We start from the raw sequence: 18,493 nt of genomic DNA, 5'->3' as shown, positions 1-18,493 counted from the left end.
ATGGTGGGAGAAGGGGAAAGATTGGGAAATAGCAGTGAGGAGGACAGAGTATGTCTATACCTCCCGGTTCAGTGGGGGAGGAGGGAAGATGGGGAGGTGAAGGACAGGGAGTGATGAGAAAAGGCCCTGGAGAAGAAACCAGGGATGCAGCATATTTTTGGGGGTGGGGGTGGGGAGAGGCAGGATTTCTGTGACTACAAGATAGAAATCTAAAAAGTCTGGTAAGAAAAACAGCTTATGAACTAAAGGAGGCATAGAACATGAGGGAATGTGTCCCTCAACTCTTGATCATAAGACTATGTGTAGTAGGTTTGAGTGTTTATTGAATAAATAAATGTCTTCCATCTCCTCCCTCCTCCCCCAGCAGACAACCTCCCCAACTCTCCTCCCAAACATCTATTTCCTTAGAGAGGGAGGGGAAGCTGGCAACCACAGGCCAGGGCTGGGTTCTGACTTGTGCGCAAAGACTCCTCCTTACCCTACAGGGTGGGGAGATCAGTCCTGGCCAGGGGTGGGCAATGCCCCACAAAGTGTCTAGTCTGGAGACTCAGGAGGAGGAAAAAATGAGATGGGCAGGGCCACCCCCAGCCACCAGAATAGGGCGGAGCTATCCTTGCCTGATTCTCCAGATCTGATGCCTCAAGAGGAGAGCAGGGGCTGGTTTTTCAGGGATGCCTGGGAACAGGGACACACCCTGGCTCATTCAAAGTGCACCCACACACATTTACCCTCCCCCACTAGTATCTGTCTGCCCCTGCAAACACATACATCCTTGTACATACAAGGATATGTGTCTCCAAAAGAAAAACATCCTTGTACACACACACATTTAAATTCCTAGCTCAGTTTAGTTTCCAAAGCATGTTCGCTTGACACCATAGAAGGCAGTGAGGTACCTCCAGAAAAAACAAAAACAAAAACCCTGGATCTGAATCAGAGGATCTAGGTTCGAATTCCACCGCTGGTACTTAATCTCGGTGTAATCTTGGGCAAATCACTTAACCAGGGTCCCTCAAGCTCAACCCCTGGAAGGATTATCATCTCCATTTTACAGATGAGGAGAGGATAAGTGACTTGCCCACGAATCAGCACACAGTAGGTGCTTAATAAATGCATATTGACTAATCATCATCATAACAGTTACCATGTATATATAGCCCTTTAAGGCTTGCAGAGCACTTTCCATAGGTAACCTCATTTGATAATCACAACACTTCGAGTGTTACTATTAAGTGCTATTATTATCCCTGATCTATGTAGGGGAAACTGAGGTTGAAAGAGATTAAGTGACTTGACCAGGGTCACAAAGCTAGGTGTGGAAATGGATGGAGTGCTGGGCCTGGAGTCAGGAAGACTTGAGTTCAAATCCAGACACTCACCTTGGGCAAGTCATTTAACCTCGTTTCCTCACCTATAAAATGGGGATAACAGTACCTCCCTCCCAGGGTTGTTGTGAAGATCACATGAACTAATAATTGTAAAGTGCCCGGCACATAGTAAGCGCTATATATACGTTAGCTACTATTATTGTCGGAGGCAGGATCGGAATCCAAGTCTCGGCGGCACTGCCCGGTGCCGTCTCATTGCTAGCCCGTGTCCGTAGTGGCCGGGACTCAGAATCCCGGGAGAGTTCGGGGAGCGAGCCTGACCGCGGAGGACACAGAAGACCATATTGGGGAACTGGATTGGCCAGGAGACCGAGCTAGGAAATGAACAAGCCGGCGCTCGGACTCGCCCTTCCACGGCCCCGCCCTCTCTTCTCCCGCAGGCAGGCCGGCACACGCGAGTCTGCAGCCCACTGGTGTCCCCGGCACGCGGCCCAGGCTCCTGACTGGGGGCGGGGCGAGGCGGGGCCGGCAGGGCCGGCCCCCACGTGAAAGCAACAGATCCGGGAGCCGGAGCCACAGCGCGGCCACTGGCCTGCGGGTGCGGGGATGGCGGGCCCGGGCCAGCGGGGGCCGGAGCGCGCCGGCAGCTGCTGGCAGGACCCGCTGGCCACGGCGCTGAGTCCCCCGCGGCCGCCGGTCGCCGGCCGGGGCTGGGGTCGGAGTCGGCCGCTTAGCGTAGTCTACGTGTTGACCCGGGAGCCCGAGGCCGAGGCCGAGGCCGAGCCGCTGCCCCTGCGTTGTCTGCGCGACGCTTGCGTCCAGCTCCCTGGGCCGCGCCCGGCGCCGCAGCTGCGCACGCTGCCCTTTGGGACCGTGGAGCTGGGTGAGCCCGCCGCCTTGGATTCTTTCTACAACGCGGGTGAGCAAGCCGCGGCGGGAGAGGGCGGGGCCTGGGCCTGGGGGCGGGGCCAAGAGGGCGGGATCGGGAAAGGAAGGGCCGATGGGGCGGGGCTAAGAGGGGCGGGATTCAGGGGATGAGAGACAGAGGAGCGGAGGGGCCCTATGAGGGAAGATGGGGGCGGGGCTGGAATCGGGGGGGAGGGGCTAAGAGGGGAAGGACTCAAGGCTTGGAAGACAGAATGGGAGGGGCCCGGGTAAGGTCTTGGGGCCAAGAGGGTGAGATTTAGGGGGATAGGCGACAGAAAGGAGGGTGGGGCCTGTAGGGTGAGGTGGGTGTGGCTTACATGGGGGCGGGGCTATGAAGAAGGGGCCTTGTGGGACTGAATGAGCTGAGGCTGGAAGGCTCACTGGGCAGGGTCAAGGGGGCAGGATTCAAGGGATAGTAGTGGGTGGGGCCAGGGGTGAAGGGGGAGGGGCTAATGGAGATAAAAATAGAGTGGGTGGGGCCAGAGAGCTGAGGGTGGCTCATGGAGGGTGGAGCTGATAGGTAAAGCTGGGGCAGGGCTATAAAAGGCAGGCTAAGGGGATGGGGGCTTCTGAAGGTGAAGTTTAGAGAAGAGTAGGGTGAGGCCTAGGAGAGGGACATGACTATAAAGAAGCTATCAGGCGAGGAGGGGCAGAGCTCAAATGTGGAAACGGAGGCTCATTGTTCAATGGGGTGTGGCTGGGAAAGGGGTGTGGCAATGAGGGAGGGGGTGGGGCTAGTGAGAAAGTGAAATCTGGGGGCGGAGCCTTAAGAGGGCGGAGAAAGAAGCCGGCAGGGAGTAGCTAAGGGGGTGGAGCTGGAGAGGGGACAGTGGGAGTGGGAAGAAGGGTGGGGCTAGGGGCGGGGCCAAGAGGCAGGCATTCAGGGATGGGGGGGTGGAAAAGTCTCTTAGAGAGGTGGGGTTAGAAGGGTGGGGCCCCAGAGACGGGGCTTCTTGGGGCGAGACAAGGGGTTCTAAGCCCCTGTCACTAGCTTTCAGTTACAGGAAGTCAAAATTCTTATCCTGAGTCAGCCCCACCTTCTCTAGGTTTGGAAACCAATTTGTTTATTTTCCTGAAGGCCATTCCAAGAAATCATTGTTTAAAAATGGCCCTTCCAGTACAAGGGAGCACATATATATACACACATACGCCAATTCAGTTAAACAAACATTTATTAAACAGCTTCTGTGAGCACAATGGTCCTACACAGAGAAATACAAACAGACACATAACAGTGTTTCTCACTCTCAGGCATGTCCTTGAGCCTGGACTGGGACCTTTCTCATCACCCTGGGATGGGGGAGGGGTATAGGTGTTTACAGACTTTGCCCTAAGATGACATCTTTTTCCCAAAACCAGGATGGGGCTAGGCCTGGTTGCTTTCTTGGTGTTCTGCTTGGGTGAAGAGTCCTATCTGAGGCTGACAGGCCCTAAGCTTTGGGACCTGGAGGGTTAGGACCCAAAGGAATTAGGATGGGAGGCCAGGAATCTTGGCTTTCAGCCCAGAGCCCTGTTCCCAGGGCCTCCTCCCCCTGCTTCAGGGTTGGGCTTCCTGCTGGGAAGAGGCAACCTCTTTCACAACCTCAGGAAGGAGCTGACAGCAGTTTGAAGGGAGGGGCCCAGGAACCAGGCATAGAGATGGGGCTAGCATTTCTCTTTCATAAAATGTGTGGGTTAGACTAGATCATGTCTCTAGCACTACCCATCCACCTGATACTGCGTTCCAAGATTCCTCTTGGTGCTAATATTCTATATGCTAAAGCCCCTCCCAACTCAACATTCTATGTTCTAAAGTCCTTTTCTGTTCTGACATCCTGTGTTCTAAGGGCCCTCCTTGCTCTGACATCCTGTGTTCTAAGGCCCCTCCCAGCTCTGACATCCTGTGTTCTAAGGGTCCTTCCAGCTCTGACATCCTGTTTTCTAAGGACCCCCCCAAGCTCTGACATCCTATGTTCTAAGGGCCCTTCCAACTCTAACATTCCATGTTTAAGGTCCAATGCCAGTTAAGGATCCCACGTGAAGGGAAGAGTAAATGGATTTCTTTTCCCCTTCATACCCCTTTGGGGGAATGTAGTGAATGAGATGGGAAATTCTCCCCCTGTTTTTGTCATTTCTATGAGAGTCCATGTTTCCTCCACCCCAGAAGTGTGGGAGACAATGGCTTAGAACCCAGAGCCAATGGTAGGAGCCCAGGCTCCTCCCTTTCAAGGGGAAGGTTGCCAGGACCAAGCCTAAGTGGGTCAGGACAGGGAGTGAGGGTGGGGAAGCGATGACATGTATTGTTTCTGCCCCAAAGCTGCCATGACTTCTTTCCTTAGTTCTTTCCACTTTCTCCCAATATTTGTCACCTTCAGACCATGAGGGGAACGGAGTGTGGGCGTTCCCCTCTCAGGCCTCCCCCTCTCTCCCCCAGATGTGGTTGTGCTGGAAGTGAGTGGCTCCCTGGGCCAGCCCTCCTTGTTCTACCACCTCGGAGTGAGGGAGAGCTTCAGCATGACCAACAATGTGCTTCTCTGTGCCCAAGCCGACCTTCCTGACCTCCAGGCCCTCAGGGTAGGTAGGCCTCCTCTGGGCCAGGTTGAGTGTGTAAGGGGGGAGCATACTCCCTCCCTCTTTAGCTGCCAGTAGGACCTTGGGCAAGTCACTCATCCACCGCACCTTCATCATCCCACCCTGAGACACTCAGGAGTTCAAGTCAAGTCCACAAGCAATTATTAAGTGTTTACTGTGTGCTGTTGGGAAGTGTACTGGATTTTGAGGTCACCTCCTGCCTCCTCCCCCACTTGACACCTTTATGACCTTGGACAAGTCATTTAGTTTCTCACAGCTTCCATTTCCATCCTTCTTGGTAAAAAGGAGAGCTCTGGCTTGTAGGGTCCTTGAGGGTAGCCACTTTCACCTTTGGCTTTGTACCCCCAAGGCTTAACACAGGCCTTGATGTAAGGGCTTTGTCCCTCTTTGTTGCCTGATGATTTCTGAGGTCCTTTCCAAGTGTGACTCTAAATCTAGGGACCTATGCTCTCTCTGGGCCTCAGTTTCCTTTTAATAATAATAATCACTAGCATTCAGATACACTTTAAAATCTACAAAGCATTTGACCATATATTATCTCGTTTGATCCCTACAACAACCCTCTGAGGTAGGTGCTATTATTATCCTCATTTTACTAATGAAGAAACTGAGGCAGTCAGAGATTAAGTGACTTGCCCAAAGTCACACCCCTTAGTAAGTTGTCTGAAGCAGGATTTGAACTCAACACTTCCTGACTCCAAGTCTAGCCATCTTATCCACTGTGCCACCTAGCTGCTTTATCCATCTATTATATCTATATCTATCTATCTATCTATCTATCTATCTATCTATGTATATAAGAAGTGGGGAGAGGGGTGGACTAGATGACTTTTGAGGTCCCTTACAACTTTAAATTTAGGCACCTAGGATTGCTCAGGGCCTCAGTTTCCTTACTTGTGTAAGAAAAGGGTTCGACTAAATGATCTCTGAGGCCCTAAATCCTAGCAGGTGCCTTGAGTGTGTCTGCTGGAGTAGAAGGGAGAATGGACCAGGCACGGGTCAGGAAGGGCCATTGGGACCCCCGTGGTCCTGCCCAGGTGTGCTCGTGTGCCTGGGGATGGGCAGGAGATCCACCCCATTAATCTAGTGTCTTTTTCCCTGCAGGAAGATGTCTTTCAGAAAAACGCTGTGAGTAGAGACCAAGCTTCTTTGGACCGCGTCCCACAGTCCCCTTTTCCCTTGTTTTATGCCCCCCCAACCTCTTCAGGCGTGTGCACACATATCCATGTCCACATGTGTCCCTCAGTCATTTAAAACTGTTGGCCAGGCCCTTGTCTCTGAGCTGCCCCAGGGTCAGCCCTTGTGGCCCCTGTCCAGACCCACAGCCAAGGGGCGGACACAGGGGGTGCCGTCTGGAGGGGAGACGTGCTCCTCCCCTTCCCTCATTGCTGGGACTCCTTTGCAGGATTGTATTGGGGGCTACACCTTCATCCCCTACATGGTGACGGGCCAAGGACGTGTCCTGTGTGGCGATGCAGGTGTTATGAAGGGGCTGGCAGAGGGGCTGTTCCAGTCGGGGGCAGGTGCTGAGGCCCTCCTCACCCCCCTGGTGGGCAGGCTTGTCCGCCTGCTGGAGGCTATACCCACCAACTCCTGGTACCTAGGGTGAAGGCACCAGGGAGGGCTGGCAGGGAGAGGGATCACAATGCCCATCAGGGAAGGAGGCTTTGGGAGGGAGGCCTGGAGGACGATGGGAAGTGGGGCTTTAGGAGGAGAGGACGGCAGACCCATCTGTCATCCCTCACCCAGTGGCTACTTCCGGGAGACCATGCGCAGGGACATCCGCCGGGCCCGGGAGCGCTTCTCTGGGGACCAGCTTCGGCATGAACTAGGCCGGCTGCAGCGACGGCTGGACAGCGTGGAGCTGCTGACCCCTGACATCATCATGACCCTTCTGCTGTCTTACCGGGATGTACAGGTGTGCCTGGACAGAAAGCGGGGAGGTCAAGCAACATCTCTGTGATACTCTACAGCTTATGTCACCTACACTGAGGGAGTTTAGAATTACAACCCATTTTACAGAGAAGGAAACTGAGGCAGAGTGATGCAATGGAAAGAGCACTGGATTTGGAGTCAGAGAGCCTGAGTTCCTATCCCACCTCTTACTGCCAGTGTGATGTCACACAAGTCACTTCTTTTTGCCTCAGTTTCCTCCTTTGAGATTTGCCCCAGGGGTCACAGCCAGAACTCCCAGGTTAGCGTTCTTTCTACAGGATGTAGGAGAGGGTAGGCAGGTTCCTGAAGAACCAAATCCTTCTAGGAGCTGAGAGCGCGTGACTGGGGGCAGAGGAGCACAGAGGGAGCAGCAGACACTCACTGGAAGTTACCATTTCTACTTTCCCCTCTCCCCGACAGGACTATGGGGCCATCATCTCCCTGGTGGAGACACTGCAGGCCCTGCCCACCTGTGATGTGGCTGAACAGCATAATATCTGTTTCCACTACACCTTCGCCCTCAACCAGTGAGACCCACAGGGCAGAGGGAGGGGAGGGGCCTGTAGGGAAGGTGGGGGTGACATCCTGGGGCATAGGCCACAGGGAAAGGAGCTCCAGAGCTGGGCAGTGGGGTATGGGAGGAGTGTTGCATGGTACAAGGAGAAGAGCACTGGCCAGGGAGTCGGCACCTGGGTGCAAATTCCAGCCTTGCTGAGTACTATCTATGGGACTTGGGACAAGTAATTAAGTTTCTTCAGCTTCTTTATCTATCAACTGAGGAGTTTGGTGTAGGTGATCTCTGAAGTCATTTCCAATTCCAAATCTAGACTCCTATAGTAAAGGAGTAAACAGTGAGGGAGATGCCCCTGGGCAGGCAATGAGGGAGATGAGCAGTGAGGAAAAGGCCCTGGGGTGGAGGATGGCAGTGACTGAGGGGGCACTGCTATCTTGGGCTTCTGCTTAGAGAAGCTGGCTGTGGGGGCAGCGTTGGAGGGGCCCCAGGTGCTGCTACCCAGGCCTCACCCTCTCCTCACCTGCTGGCTCCAGGAGGAACAGGCCCGGGGACCGAGACAGGGCCTTATCTGTGCTGTTGCCTCTGGTGCATAGTGGGGCTGTGGCCCCTGACCTCTACTGTATGTGCGGCCGAATCTACAAGGACATGTTTAACAGCTCTGGCTTCACTGATACTGGTCACCGAGACCAGGCTTGTCATTGGTAAGGACAGCTGCCAGCCACCCTTCTTCCTGCCAGCCCCAGGAGCCTCCGGGGGGGGGTCAAGAGTGAATCTCAAAGCTGATGAACCTGGCCCTTTCAGTGTCCAACTTGTGTGGCCAACTATAACCCCTTTAGGCCAAGCCTAGGCCCCTAGCTGTAGCCTCCCTGCCCCCACCTTCACCCACCTTGTATTTACCATCAGGTACCGAAAGGCCTTTGAGACAGAGCCCAGTCTTCACTCAGGCATCAATGCAGCTGTCCTTCTCATAGCTGCTGGACACCAGTTTGAGAACTCGGATGAGCTCCGACAGATAGGTGACTCCTCCCATTCCCCCAGCCCCAGGAGAGACCACTGTCCCAGAGAGAAAGCCCTTTTCCTGTAACACCAGGTGGGGCCACCATGCTTCTAGCCCTCAAGGAGGGTGGGGAGAGGGATGTCATTAAATGAGCCACCAGCCCCACTGGGCTGGGGTTGATGGGGTAGAGGAGGTGGACAGATGACCCTGTGCTAGTGACACTCCCATCATGCCCCATTCATGGGCATCCCTGTGTCCACCCCTGTGCTTAGGAGTGAAGTTGGGGTGCCTGCTGGGCCGCAAGGGCAGTGTGGAGAAGATGCAGTATTACTGGGACGTGGGCTTCTACCTGGGCGCCCAGATCCTTGCCAATGACCCCACCCAGGTGGCTCTGGCTTCTGAGCAGCTCTACAAGCTGAATGCTCCCCTTTGGTAGGTGGCCAGGGTACCCTGAGGGAGCTGGGGGGCTGAGTCCCCCAGAGGCCTGACATCCATGCCTTTTCTGTGCCCACAGGTACCTGGCCTCAGTGATGGAGACCTTCCTTCTCTACCAGCACTTCTGCCCAGCCCCCCAGCCCTCAGGGCCCATGGGCCTTCGGGCACTCTTCTGGCTCCGTTTCCTCCTGCAGTCTTGCCAGCCCTTTGCTGCCTCAGACGAATGCCCGGTATGGAGGATGCAGATGTTGGGAAGGAGCAGGGGCTGGAGCCAAAGCTGGTACTTTGACACAGGGTGAGCCCTTTCTTCGCCCCCTCCAGGTGCTGATCCTGGAGCAGAATAAGGTGCTGCAGCCTGCCAGGCTTCAGGTGCAAGAGGGGAGCCCCAGTATGGCCGTGACCTTGAGCCTGCTGGAGTCTGAGACAGAGGTGGGGCTGCCCCCCATACTCAAACCCCACTGGGCCTTGAGCCCCTACCCATATACCCCAGGGCCTGAATTCCCTCCTCCCCCATCACTCCCTGTACCCCATTACCTTAAGCACTAGCCCCACCCCACCTCCATCCTCCATCACATGGACCTACATTCAATCCAATCTAATCTAACCTACTATGTGCATCTCTTACACTCTGGACCCTTACCCAATCCACACACCCCCCACTCTTCTGAACCCCCTCCCCTACCTTCCATGGTCTGGAATCCCATTCTCCCAGGCCCTGTGCCCTAGAATCTTTCCCCATCTCCCCTAGGCCAGTCCCCCATCCCCCCCTCTCCCCCAGGCTGCCGGCTCTGGCTGGACCTTCCCCGCGGTCTCCATCCGGGGAGTCAGGTGAGACACTGGCCCCTTGATGCCCCCTTGTTCCTGGCAGAGGGCTCCTAGCTGGTGGGAGGGCAGGGATGCCCTTAGGGATTCTGGGGGACCCAAGCCCACCTTAGCCCCTTCCCTGGCTCTCCCTGCCTAGCATCTCGAAGAGAGACGAGCGCTATTGTTTCCTGTATGTGTTCCACATGGCCCAGGACTTCCAGCTGGGCTTCCCCAGCCGCCAGCACTGCCAGTGGTGAGCCCGGAGGGCTGGAAGCTGGGACTAGGTGGAGGGGTCCCTTGCTCATAGTGAGTCAGTTTAGGGGATAAACTCATTGGCTTCACTGAGTCTGAGTGATCCTGGGAGGGTGGGAGCAAGGGTAATTGGTGAGGCCAGGCAGTGGGGGAAGGAGGGGTGCCTCAGAAGTTTTAATGCAGTTTTAAGCTGTTAAAGCTGACGCCCTGTGTAGGGATTGAGGTTAATAAGGGCACTCTTAGGGAGGAACTGGGAATAGGGCCACAGGGAGGTGACCGAGGGCCAGAGAAAGGCCAGGTCCCAAGCACTGCCCAAGTCTACCTTGGAAAAAGTTACCTTTTGACCCAGTCAAGGACAAGGTAGGTCTAATGTCTCTGGCCAGGCCAGGGTGGGAGCGGGCACAGGCGGAGGTCCAGAATAGCTGATTGGGTCCACACAGGTTCTGCAGGCGGATCCAGGCCTTTGTGACCCAGCCAGTGCTGCCTGGAGATGAGGGCATAGCCACAAAGGAGGTGCTGGAGGTAAGATGGTGTGCAAATGTGGCTGGGGTGCCTGGGGGAAAGGCCTGGGGGAGGCTCTGAGGAGGCTGGGTGACCCTGCCTCCACTTTCCCTCAGTTTGACTATGAGTACACAGAGACAGGAGAACGGCTGGTCCTGGGCAAAGGTACTTATGGGGTGGTGTACGCTGGTCGGGACCGCAATACCCAGGTACGGATCGCCATCAAAGAGATCCCTGAGAGGGACAGCAGGTACCTGGGGACTGGGTGAGGGCCTTGGTACTGCCTCAGAGTACAGGGTCGGGAGATCTGGCATGGGAGGGAGGCAGTGAACTGTTGTGGATGGGATGAATTCCCATGCTTTGCTTGAGGCACAGGGCAATACCTGAAGCCAGGGCTTGGGGATGATGCCATGCTCTGATCCCATCTCCAGGTTTTCCCAGCCCCTCCATGAAGAAATCGCCCTGCACAAACGTTTACGCCATAAGAATATTGTCCAGTACCTAGGGTCCATCAGCCAGGCTGGTTTCCTCAAGATTTTCATGGAGGAGGTACCTGGAGGTACCTAGGCAGGGGCTCATGGTTTTATGTGCCAGTGGGTAACTGTGGGCCCAGGGCCCCAGGACTTAGGGTATCTGAGATTAGGGCTGTGGGCTTAGGACTGAAGGAGTTAACTATGGACCCAGGGCCCCAGAATTTAGGGTATCTGAGATTAGGGCTGTGGGCTCAGGACTGAAGGAGTTAACTATGGGCCCAGGGCCCCAGAACTCAGGATGGGGGGGGGGGGTATCTGTTAAATTGGGGTTGTGGGCTCAGGGCTGAAGGAGTTAACTGACAGTCTAGGGCCCCAAACTTGGGATGGGAAGGCAGGGAATCTGTGAAATCGGAGATGTGGGCTCAGGACCGAGGGAGGTAACTACCTATGGACCCAGAGCTCAGGAATGGCCATGGAGGGAGGGGGGTGTCTATGGGAAGGGTTAACAGTGGCTGCAAGGCTACTGGACTCAGCCTGAACAAGGGCTGGGCATGTTCAGTGGGGTCAGATGTGGCAGCATGCCTGTCCCTGTACTCAGGCAGCCTGTCATCCCTGCTGAGGGCTGTATGGGGACCACTTCAGGACAATGAGAGCACCATCAGCTTCTACACCAGGCAGATCCTACAGGGGCTGAGCTATCTCCATGACAACCACATCATCCACCGCGACATCAAGGTGATGACAGAGGGCTGCATGTGAACATGTGTACACCACACACACACGCACACACACACACAGACACACACACACAAACATCCAGGTAATGGTAGGACCCAAAGAGGAGTCATTAATGATGAGATAGGAAGGCTTCCCGCAGACTGTTGCAGGGATTTGTCCTTTACCCTGTTCACCGTCTTGCCTAATGACTCGACTGCCTCCTAGATGATATGCTTGCTAAATTCACTGGGGAACATGAAGCAGGCTTCTCGAGGTTGGGGACTAGCTCATTTTTGTCTGGGTCAGAGCTATTAGTACAGTGTCTGGCACACAGTAGGTGCTTAACAAATGCTTCTGAATTGACACAACTTAAATTGAAAATTGGCACACACAGGCAGCAGTTAAATTGCTCTTGACAGTTTAGAGGTGAAGCTGATGAAATGTCGATGGGAAGCCCTACTGTAATGCAGTCTCAACTTTTGGATTAAAAACCAGGATTGGGGGACATATGGTGAAGCAGCGGTTTATGGAGGAAATGACGTGGGGGCGTTAGTAGGCTGCAGGCTCAGTGAGTCAGCAGTGTGGCATGGTGGCCAAGATGCCTCTGAAGTTGGCTTCCTTTATCCAGATAGCCAGAGCTTCGGGGCTAACTCCTCAGCTCCAGTTAGACCCATATCTGGAAGCCATATTCTAGGAAGGACGTTGATGGGTCAGTGTGTCCAGAGGAGAGTGACCAGAGTGGGGAAGGGACAGGAGATTGTGCCACATGTGGAATGACTGAAGAGCAAGCAAGGACGCTTAGCCTGGCAAAGAGAAGAGTTGGCAGGGACATGACAATCATCTTCAAGTGTTTGAAGGGCTGGTGGGTGAAGGAGGGATTAGGAGGCAACATGGTGTCTTGGGAAGAGCCAGAATGGCCCCTCCAAATCCCCTTCTACATGACTTGGTACCTGTATGATCTGGGGCATGTTATTTCACCTCTCTGAGCCTCAGTTTCCTCATCTGTAAAGATGACAGGGTTGAACCAGCGGGTTTCTAAAGTCACTTTCAGCTCCAGTCCCGATGTCCTTCAGTCAGATTCTTCTGCCTGGTCCTAGAGGGTGGAAGTTGCCACACTTTCACATTGGGAGATAACTCAAAGTGGGGTGGGGGTGGGCTGGGAGGACAGCACATCTTGCTGACCTTTAGAGCAGTCTGAAAGTGGAGCTGCCTCGGGTGGTAGTGAGCTCCCTGGAAGCTGGAGGTCTTCAGGCAGATACTAAATGACCACTCCCCAGTCCCCAGTTAGAGACTGGACCGAGATTGCAATGGAATCATAGAATGAGAGAGCTGGAAGGGACCCCAGACAGGCCTCTCATTTTACAGGATAGGAAACTGAGGCCTTACTCCATGAATTTCTAATTAGATGGGAGGGAGAGAGGCACAGAGGGAGACAAAGGTAGATTCATTTGTGCTGTGGGGATGGGATGGCAATGGCATAAGAAAACTGGGCTGAGGACAGCATATTTGTCCCCACGGCAGGAGGAATGAGATTTGGAGGTGTGGGGCTGGGGCATCCCTGGGACAGCCTGCCCCCATGACTCCCATAGGCCCCCCAAGGCAGGACATTGGCTCCAGGCCCTGGCCCTAGTGGGTTCCAGCCTAGCACCTGATGAACACCTATATTCTCTACCCAGGGGGACAATGTACTGATCAATACATACAGTGGTCTGCTCAAGATCTCCGACTTTGGCACCTCCAAGAGGCTGGCGGGCATCACCCCCTGCACCGAGACCTTCACAGGTAGTACGGGGTCAGTGGGTGGGTGAGGACAGATAAAGGCTGCCTTCTCTGGGCAATGGGGATTCTCAGGAACACTTTAGGGACCTTGGGACCTTCCTGATCATAGGTCATCTTGCCTAGGGTGGTGATAGTGTCTGTGGTAAGCAGTGGTTCATGTGGTGGGTGGCAATGCTCAATGTAAGTGTCTAGGTCTTAGGCTCTAGGATGTGTTAATAATGTTTTGGTGGGGAGGGGAGGGAGTGAGAATACCTGGTCTGGGTCCCACCATGCCCTTCAAGTCAGACTCAATGTGTCCCACTAGGAACCCTACAGTACATGGCTCCTGAGATCATTGACCAAGGGCCCCGGGGCTATGGAAAGGCAGCTGACATCTGGTCCCTGGGCTGCACTGTCATTGAAATGGCCACTGGCCGCCCACCATTCCATGAGCTAGGCAGCCCCCAGGCTGCCATGTTCCAGGTATTCCTCACCCTTTAGCCCAATGGTAGTGTGAGCCAAGGCCTACCTCAGGTGGCTGGTGGTGTTGATGGCAGTACCCCAGTGATCTTCCCTACTTCTCCCCCTTTCCCCCAGGTGGGTATGTACAAGATCCACCCTCCAGTGCCCAACACCATGTCTGAGGAGGCCCGAGCCTTCATCCTCCGTACTTTTGAGCCCGAGCCTAAGCACCGTGCCAGTGCTGCTGCCCTGCTGGGTGACCCTTTCTTGCAATCCCGGCGTAAAGCCCGAAACTCCATGTCAACCCACCACCCCCCTCACACTACAGGTGTGCCCTGGGCCAGTGAAAGGCTGTGGGGACGGATGGCAGGGGGAGGGGGCTGGGAAGAGCTCAGCCTGACAGCTCCTGGTTCTCAGGTGTCCTGCCAATCAGTCTAGCTTCCTCAGCTGGCCAATCACAGACAGTGCCATGTTCAGGTGCCAATCCCCAGACCAGCCCCATGCCCCCCAAGCGCTGCTTCAGTGAAGGAGGAGCCCCCAACAGCCAGCTCCAGTAAGTACTGTAGACTGGGGAAGGGGAGGACACTATTGGCTGTCTTCAGGGCTACCTCCCACCCAAGACCTGGGAGTACTGCACCCCTTCTGGTCCTATCCCCAGGAACCATTCTTGAAACTGGCACCAAGTGCCCCCTGGCGTCCAGAAGAGGCTCTGCACCTTCATTCTGGTGCCAGTCCTCCTCAGGGCTCCAGTGGCCTTGGTCCTATCCCCATTCTGGACCAATCAGCAAGGTGCCTGGAGGCCAATGTACCTGTGCCATGCTCAGGGTTCCCAAAGACTCTGTCGTAGAGCGGACCTTATCCCCAGAAGAGAACCCACAGCGGTCCCTGATGCGTAAGGAGAATGAGCGGAGGGCCATGCTAGAGCGAGTACTCAGCCAGGAGCTGTCCAGCATAGTGGAAAGCCTGCAGTGGGCGCTGGAGCAGGTGGGCATGTGGGAGAGACCACCTGGGTTTGTGTGTGACCTTGTGGACTCCAGTTTCTCCATCTCCAGATTGACAGAGTTGCATGAGATTCTCTAAGGTCTTTTTATGTTTTGGGGTGCCACCCTCTCCCTCCACTCTTCATGTCCCAAGCCCATCCCAACTGCCTCCTGCCAACCCTTCCTCTTATATAGCATTGGCTCTGAGACATAGGGGCCTGGGCCTGCCAAGTGAGGCATTTCATGGGCACCATCCACTGGCTCCATGCTGGGGTCCTGATGAACAAAGCTTGCTTTCCTTCCCTGACTTCCTCCGTAGGGCCCCCCTGGGCCACGCCTGAGCCGGGAGCAGGTAGCCCAGCTGGTGAGAGGCCTCCGAAGCTACATTTGCTCTTCCAGCCGCCGACAGCTGGCACAGGAGCTTCGGGCCCTGCAAGAGCAGCTTCAGGCCCAGGGGCACAGCTTGGCATTACTCCAAGGACCCCTCTTTGCTTTCCAGGATGCTGTGAGTGGGGACAGAGCCGGGGTGGGGCACATAGTACAGGGCTGGGAGGAGCTTTCAAACTGAATTACTCCCCTGACTCTGCCACATAAGCCATTCCTGCCCATTGGGAAGTCCTTTCCCAGATCTGACCTGAATCCCTCCTGAGGTAGCTTCTGCTCATTTCTCAGAGGGGCTGGGAACAAAGACCAATGTTCCCTGGACACATGGAAACAATCTCTTCCTCCCTTGGCTCCTACTTCCCAAACCTCTCAGATCTTTCCCTGCTCCTGCCTCACACCTCCTGGATCTCAGACCCTGCACCTTTACCCACCTCTAACCCTGGGCCATATCATAGTGGGCTTTACTCCTTTATCCAAGCTCCCAATGCCTTACTTTAGGCCCCATCTCTGATCTCAAGCTCCTCCCCTTGGCATCATCTATCTCTTATTTGAAATCACCACCCTCCTCAGGTGAAACGGGTCCTCCGAAGGCATGAAATCCGGCCCCACTGGATGTTTGCCCTCGATGGACTGATGAGCCGGGCAGTACGGGCAGCCCTGGCTGTGCTGGGGACAGGTGAGGCCTGGGCTGGAGCTTATGGGCACAGGGTGGTCACTGTAGACAGGGATAAAGGAGTGGATATTGAGGGATGAAAAAGACGCACATCTTCTGTGTCTTCTGGCCCAGGCCAGACTGGCACTGCCCTCCTTGGAGCCCCTTGCTTATGTCAAATACAAGCTGGGCATGCTCCTGCCCATCTTTTGTACTTTCAGAGCTAAAGAAGCCAGCCATAGGGCAGCCTGAAGATGGGAGTGAAGAAGAAGAGCAGCAACCTGAGCAGAGGGGTGTACCACCCAGAAGAAGCCACTCAAGGGCCCCTGAAGAGGATTCTCTACCCCTGTTGGCACAGCTGAGCCTCCTAAGGGCAGAGACAGGCAGGTGAGCACCCTAGTGGACATTGTCCACCCCTACTTTAATTCAATAGACGTATAAAGAATGATCGACCCCCTTCTTGTCACCCCTTGTCTTTCAGGCTCCTTGGACAGCTGGCAGAGAAGGAGAGGCAATGCCAAGCATTAGCCCTCAAGGCACTTCAGCACATAGAGGAGACCTCAACTCTAACCTTAGGTTCTGGGCCCATAGGTAACTGAGGGCACCAGTGGGATTGGACAGCATGGTGTCCCTGGGTGGGGAGTCAGGACACGTACCACAAATGGGCTGTGATCCATCCCTCTCCAGTGAGATGGGTGGCTAAGTAACAAGAATAACTCATTTGTATGATACTTTAAGGCCAGGCTGATCTCTAAGATGCCTTCCAATTCTAGCATTGTGTTTCTGAGCCCAAGAGCAGGGAGGGTGGGTGACAGAAAGGGAGATTCCAGGCTCTCGGGGCTCATCAGGCCCTTTCCCCCTCATAGATATCCCACCAGCCTCCCCAGGAGACCCTGAGCTGGCCCAGTGGCTACAGCAGCTGGGTGTAGATTCAGGCACCATCCAGACAGTGAGTATTGGGGTCCCAGGCTGGGGGGGCAGGATTAGGAGGGGAGAAATGCCCCCCAGGCCTCCCTCTGGAACAGCTTTCTGGGGGAAACTGAGGCAGAGGGGTTACCTCCTAAAGAACCCTGTCTGGGCTCCTCTTCTTGTACCTCTTTCCTTCTCTAGGGCTCTGTCACAGCCTCTTAGAGCTGGAAGGGACCAGGTCCATTCCACTCATGGGATTCTAACATGTTAGGAGGGGAAAGGGACTTTGGCCTTCACCTAGTCCAGAGAATCAAACAGGCCCAGAGGGGGAGTCGCTAGCCCAAGGCCATAGATGGTAAGTGGCAGGTTCTCGAACCCCAAGACCAGGGGTGGAGAAGCCCAGGGGGAGCTCATTCTACCCTCCAGCCGAAACCACTGATTCTTCTTTGTCAAGAAGGAAACCAAAGTCCAGAAAGAGTAGACTGGCCCGAGGTCAGCCAGAGACAGGAATCAGGGACAGAATGGGGGCTCCAAGCCCGCGGATCTCTTGTCATTCTGGGGCTTCATTTTGGCCTCAGTCTCTCTAAGGCCACTAGGTGGCATGGGGGATAGAATGCTGGAGTTAAACTCAGGAAAATCTGAGCTCAAATCATCCCTCTGACGTTTTCTTACCTGTGTGACCTTGAGCAAGTTACTTAACCTCTCTGGGCCTCAAGGTCAGGGTTGTTGTGAGGATGAACCGAGATAAGACATGGAGAGTGTTTTACAGACCTTAAAATGCTATCTATCTAAAATACTAGCTCTTGTTTTTCTCTTGGCCCCCAGCTCCTGAGTCACGGTTTCACTTTGCACATGCTCATTACCTGTGCCAGTCGAGATGACCTTGTCTATACTCGGATCAGGTACTTCCCCGACTTCCTCAGGCACGAATTCGATAGGGAGCCCCCTCCCTTCTCTGACTCCAGCTCCCCTGAGCCCCCTGATACTGGTCAGCCAGGCCCTCCCGCCCAAGACAGGGAAAGTGATCGGGCTGTGCTTACTGAATCTACCCATCTCTCCAAAGAGGCGGAATGGTATGCCGAATCTGGAGAGCCATCATGGCACAGAGGGCAGTGCCGGTGCCCTAGACCCCCCCCCCCAAGGCTCGGAATTCGATGGGCTCAGGGGCAGACCCACGGACATCACAGCAGCCGGCAGCCACTCATACAGGGGCCCAGGCGGCAGCACTTCACACGGTGGGCAGAGACACCCTTCTTCCACAAAGTGTTGGGAGGTGGGGGAACTGGGGTAGCTGAAGAGAAACAGGATGGACTGCCCTGGGAGGGCGTGGCCAGGCCAGAGCCATTAAAGAGGATGCTTTTGTATGTTTGTGTCTGTCATTGCTATGGAGCCTGAGAGATGACGGCGATTCCCTGGTACTTCTCCCTTTGGAGAATCCTTCTCAGTCGATATCTCGCCATCCAACTGGCTTTCACTCGGTCTGTATTTTTTTTGACTCTGCATCCCATATCTAATCCAAAATGTATTTATTAAGCCCTCACAAAGGGCAGAGCACTGAGGATACAGAGAAACAAACAGGAGTCCTTGCCCTCAAGGACTACTCAGAGAAACAAGAGACAATGATAGAAAGCTGGTGGGACACCTGCACAGAAATAGACAGGAAAGGAGATCCCCACCAGACAGAGGCAGACAGAGATAGACACACTGAGCTAGAAACAGGCCCAGAGGACAGAAGGTCAAGACTTGAAGCTCGAGGCAGAAGAGGACAGTGGGCAAAGGATATCTCCATGCCTAGCCGTCTCAGAAGTGACCAAGTCTGAGTATGGAGAACAATAGCCCCGAGTGGCTCCTCTGCTGCCCACTGCCTCCGCCCAAGAGTTCTGGGACGCAGAAC

The 18,493-nt window shown here is 54.8% G+C and overlaps 1 protein-coding gene across 4 annotated transcripts; it reads left to right on the top strand.

Annotated features, from left to right (window-relative positions):
- The first annotated feature begins 1,934 nt into the window (after positions 1-1,934).
- Positions 1,935-17,963, top strand: MAP3K6 (mitogen-activated protein kinase kinase kinase 6). 4 transcript variants are annotated; one of them, XR_003569338.1, is made up of 30 exons: positions 1,935-2,247; positions 4,669-4,808; positions 5,931-5,954; positions 6,232-6,422; positions 6,576-6,744; positions 7,182-7,288; positions 7,809-7,976; positions 8,179-8,291; positions 8,545-8,704; positions 8,787-8,937; positions 9,029-9,136; positions 9,456-9,535; positions 9,669-9,764; positions 10,204-10,285; positions 10,381-10,514; positions 10,696-10,823; positions 11,336-11,472; positions 13,131-13,236; positions 13,538-13,695; positions 13,810-14,002; positions 14,092-14,227; positions 14,499-14,658; positions 14,974-15,159; positions 15,609-15,714; positions 15,912-16,077; positions 16,172-16,281; positions 16,557-16,639; positions 16,871-16,954; positions 17,425-17,501; positions 17,663-17,674. XR_003569338.1 is itself a non-coding variant. In XM_027864838.1 (29 exons), the coding sequence occupies exons 1-29, from the start codon at positions 1,935-1,937 to the stop codon at positions 17,724-17,726; spliced, it is 3,816 nt and encodes a 1,271-aa protein (XP_027720639.1). In that variant the 3' UTR covers positions 17,727-17,963. The 4 variants fall into 4 exon arrangements, 2 of the variants coding, with proteins under 2 accessions (XP_027720639.1, XP_027720638.1); XR_003569339.1 differs by lacking the exon at positions 17,663-17,674 and having other exon boundaries at positions 16,801-16,954; positions 17,425-17,484; XM_027864838.1 differs by lacking the exon at positions 16,871-16,954 and having other exon boundaries at positions 9,486-9,535; positions 17,663-17,963.
- Positions 17,964-18,493: the final 530 nt, after the last annotated feature.

Source organism: Vombatus ursinus, unplaced genomic scaffold (genome assembly GCF_900497805.2).
Source record: "Vombatus ursinus unplaced genomic scaffold, bare-nosed wombat genome assembly UNPS02014777.1, whole genome shotgun sequence".
Taxonomy (NCBI): Eukaryota; Metazoa; Chordata; class Mammalia; order Diprotodontia; family Vombatidae; genus Vombatus; species Vombatus ursinus.
Note: the sequence above shows the minus strand (reverse complement) of the source record. Positions and strands in the feature narration are given on the sequence as shown.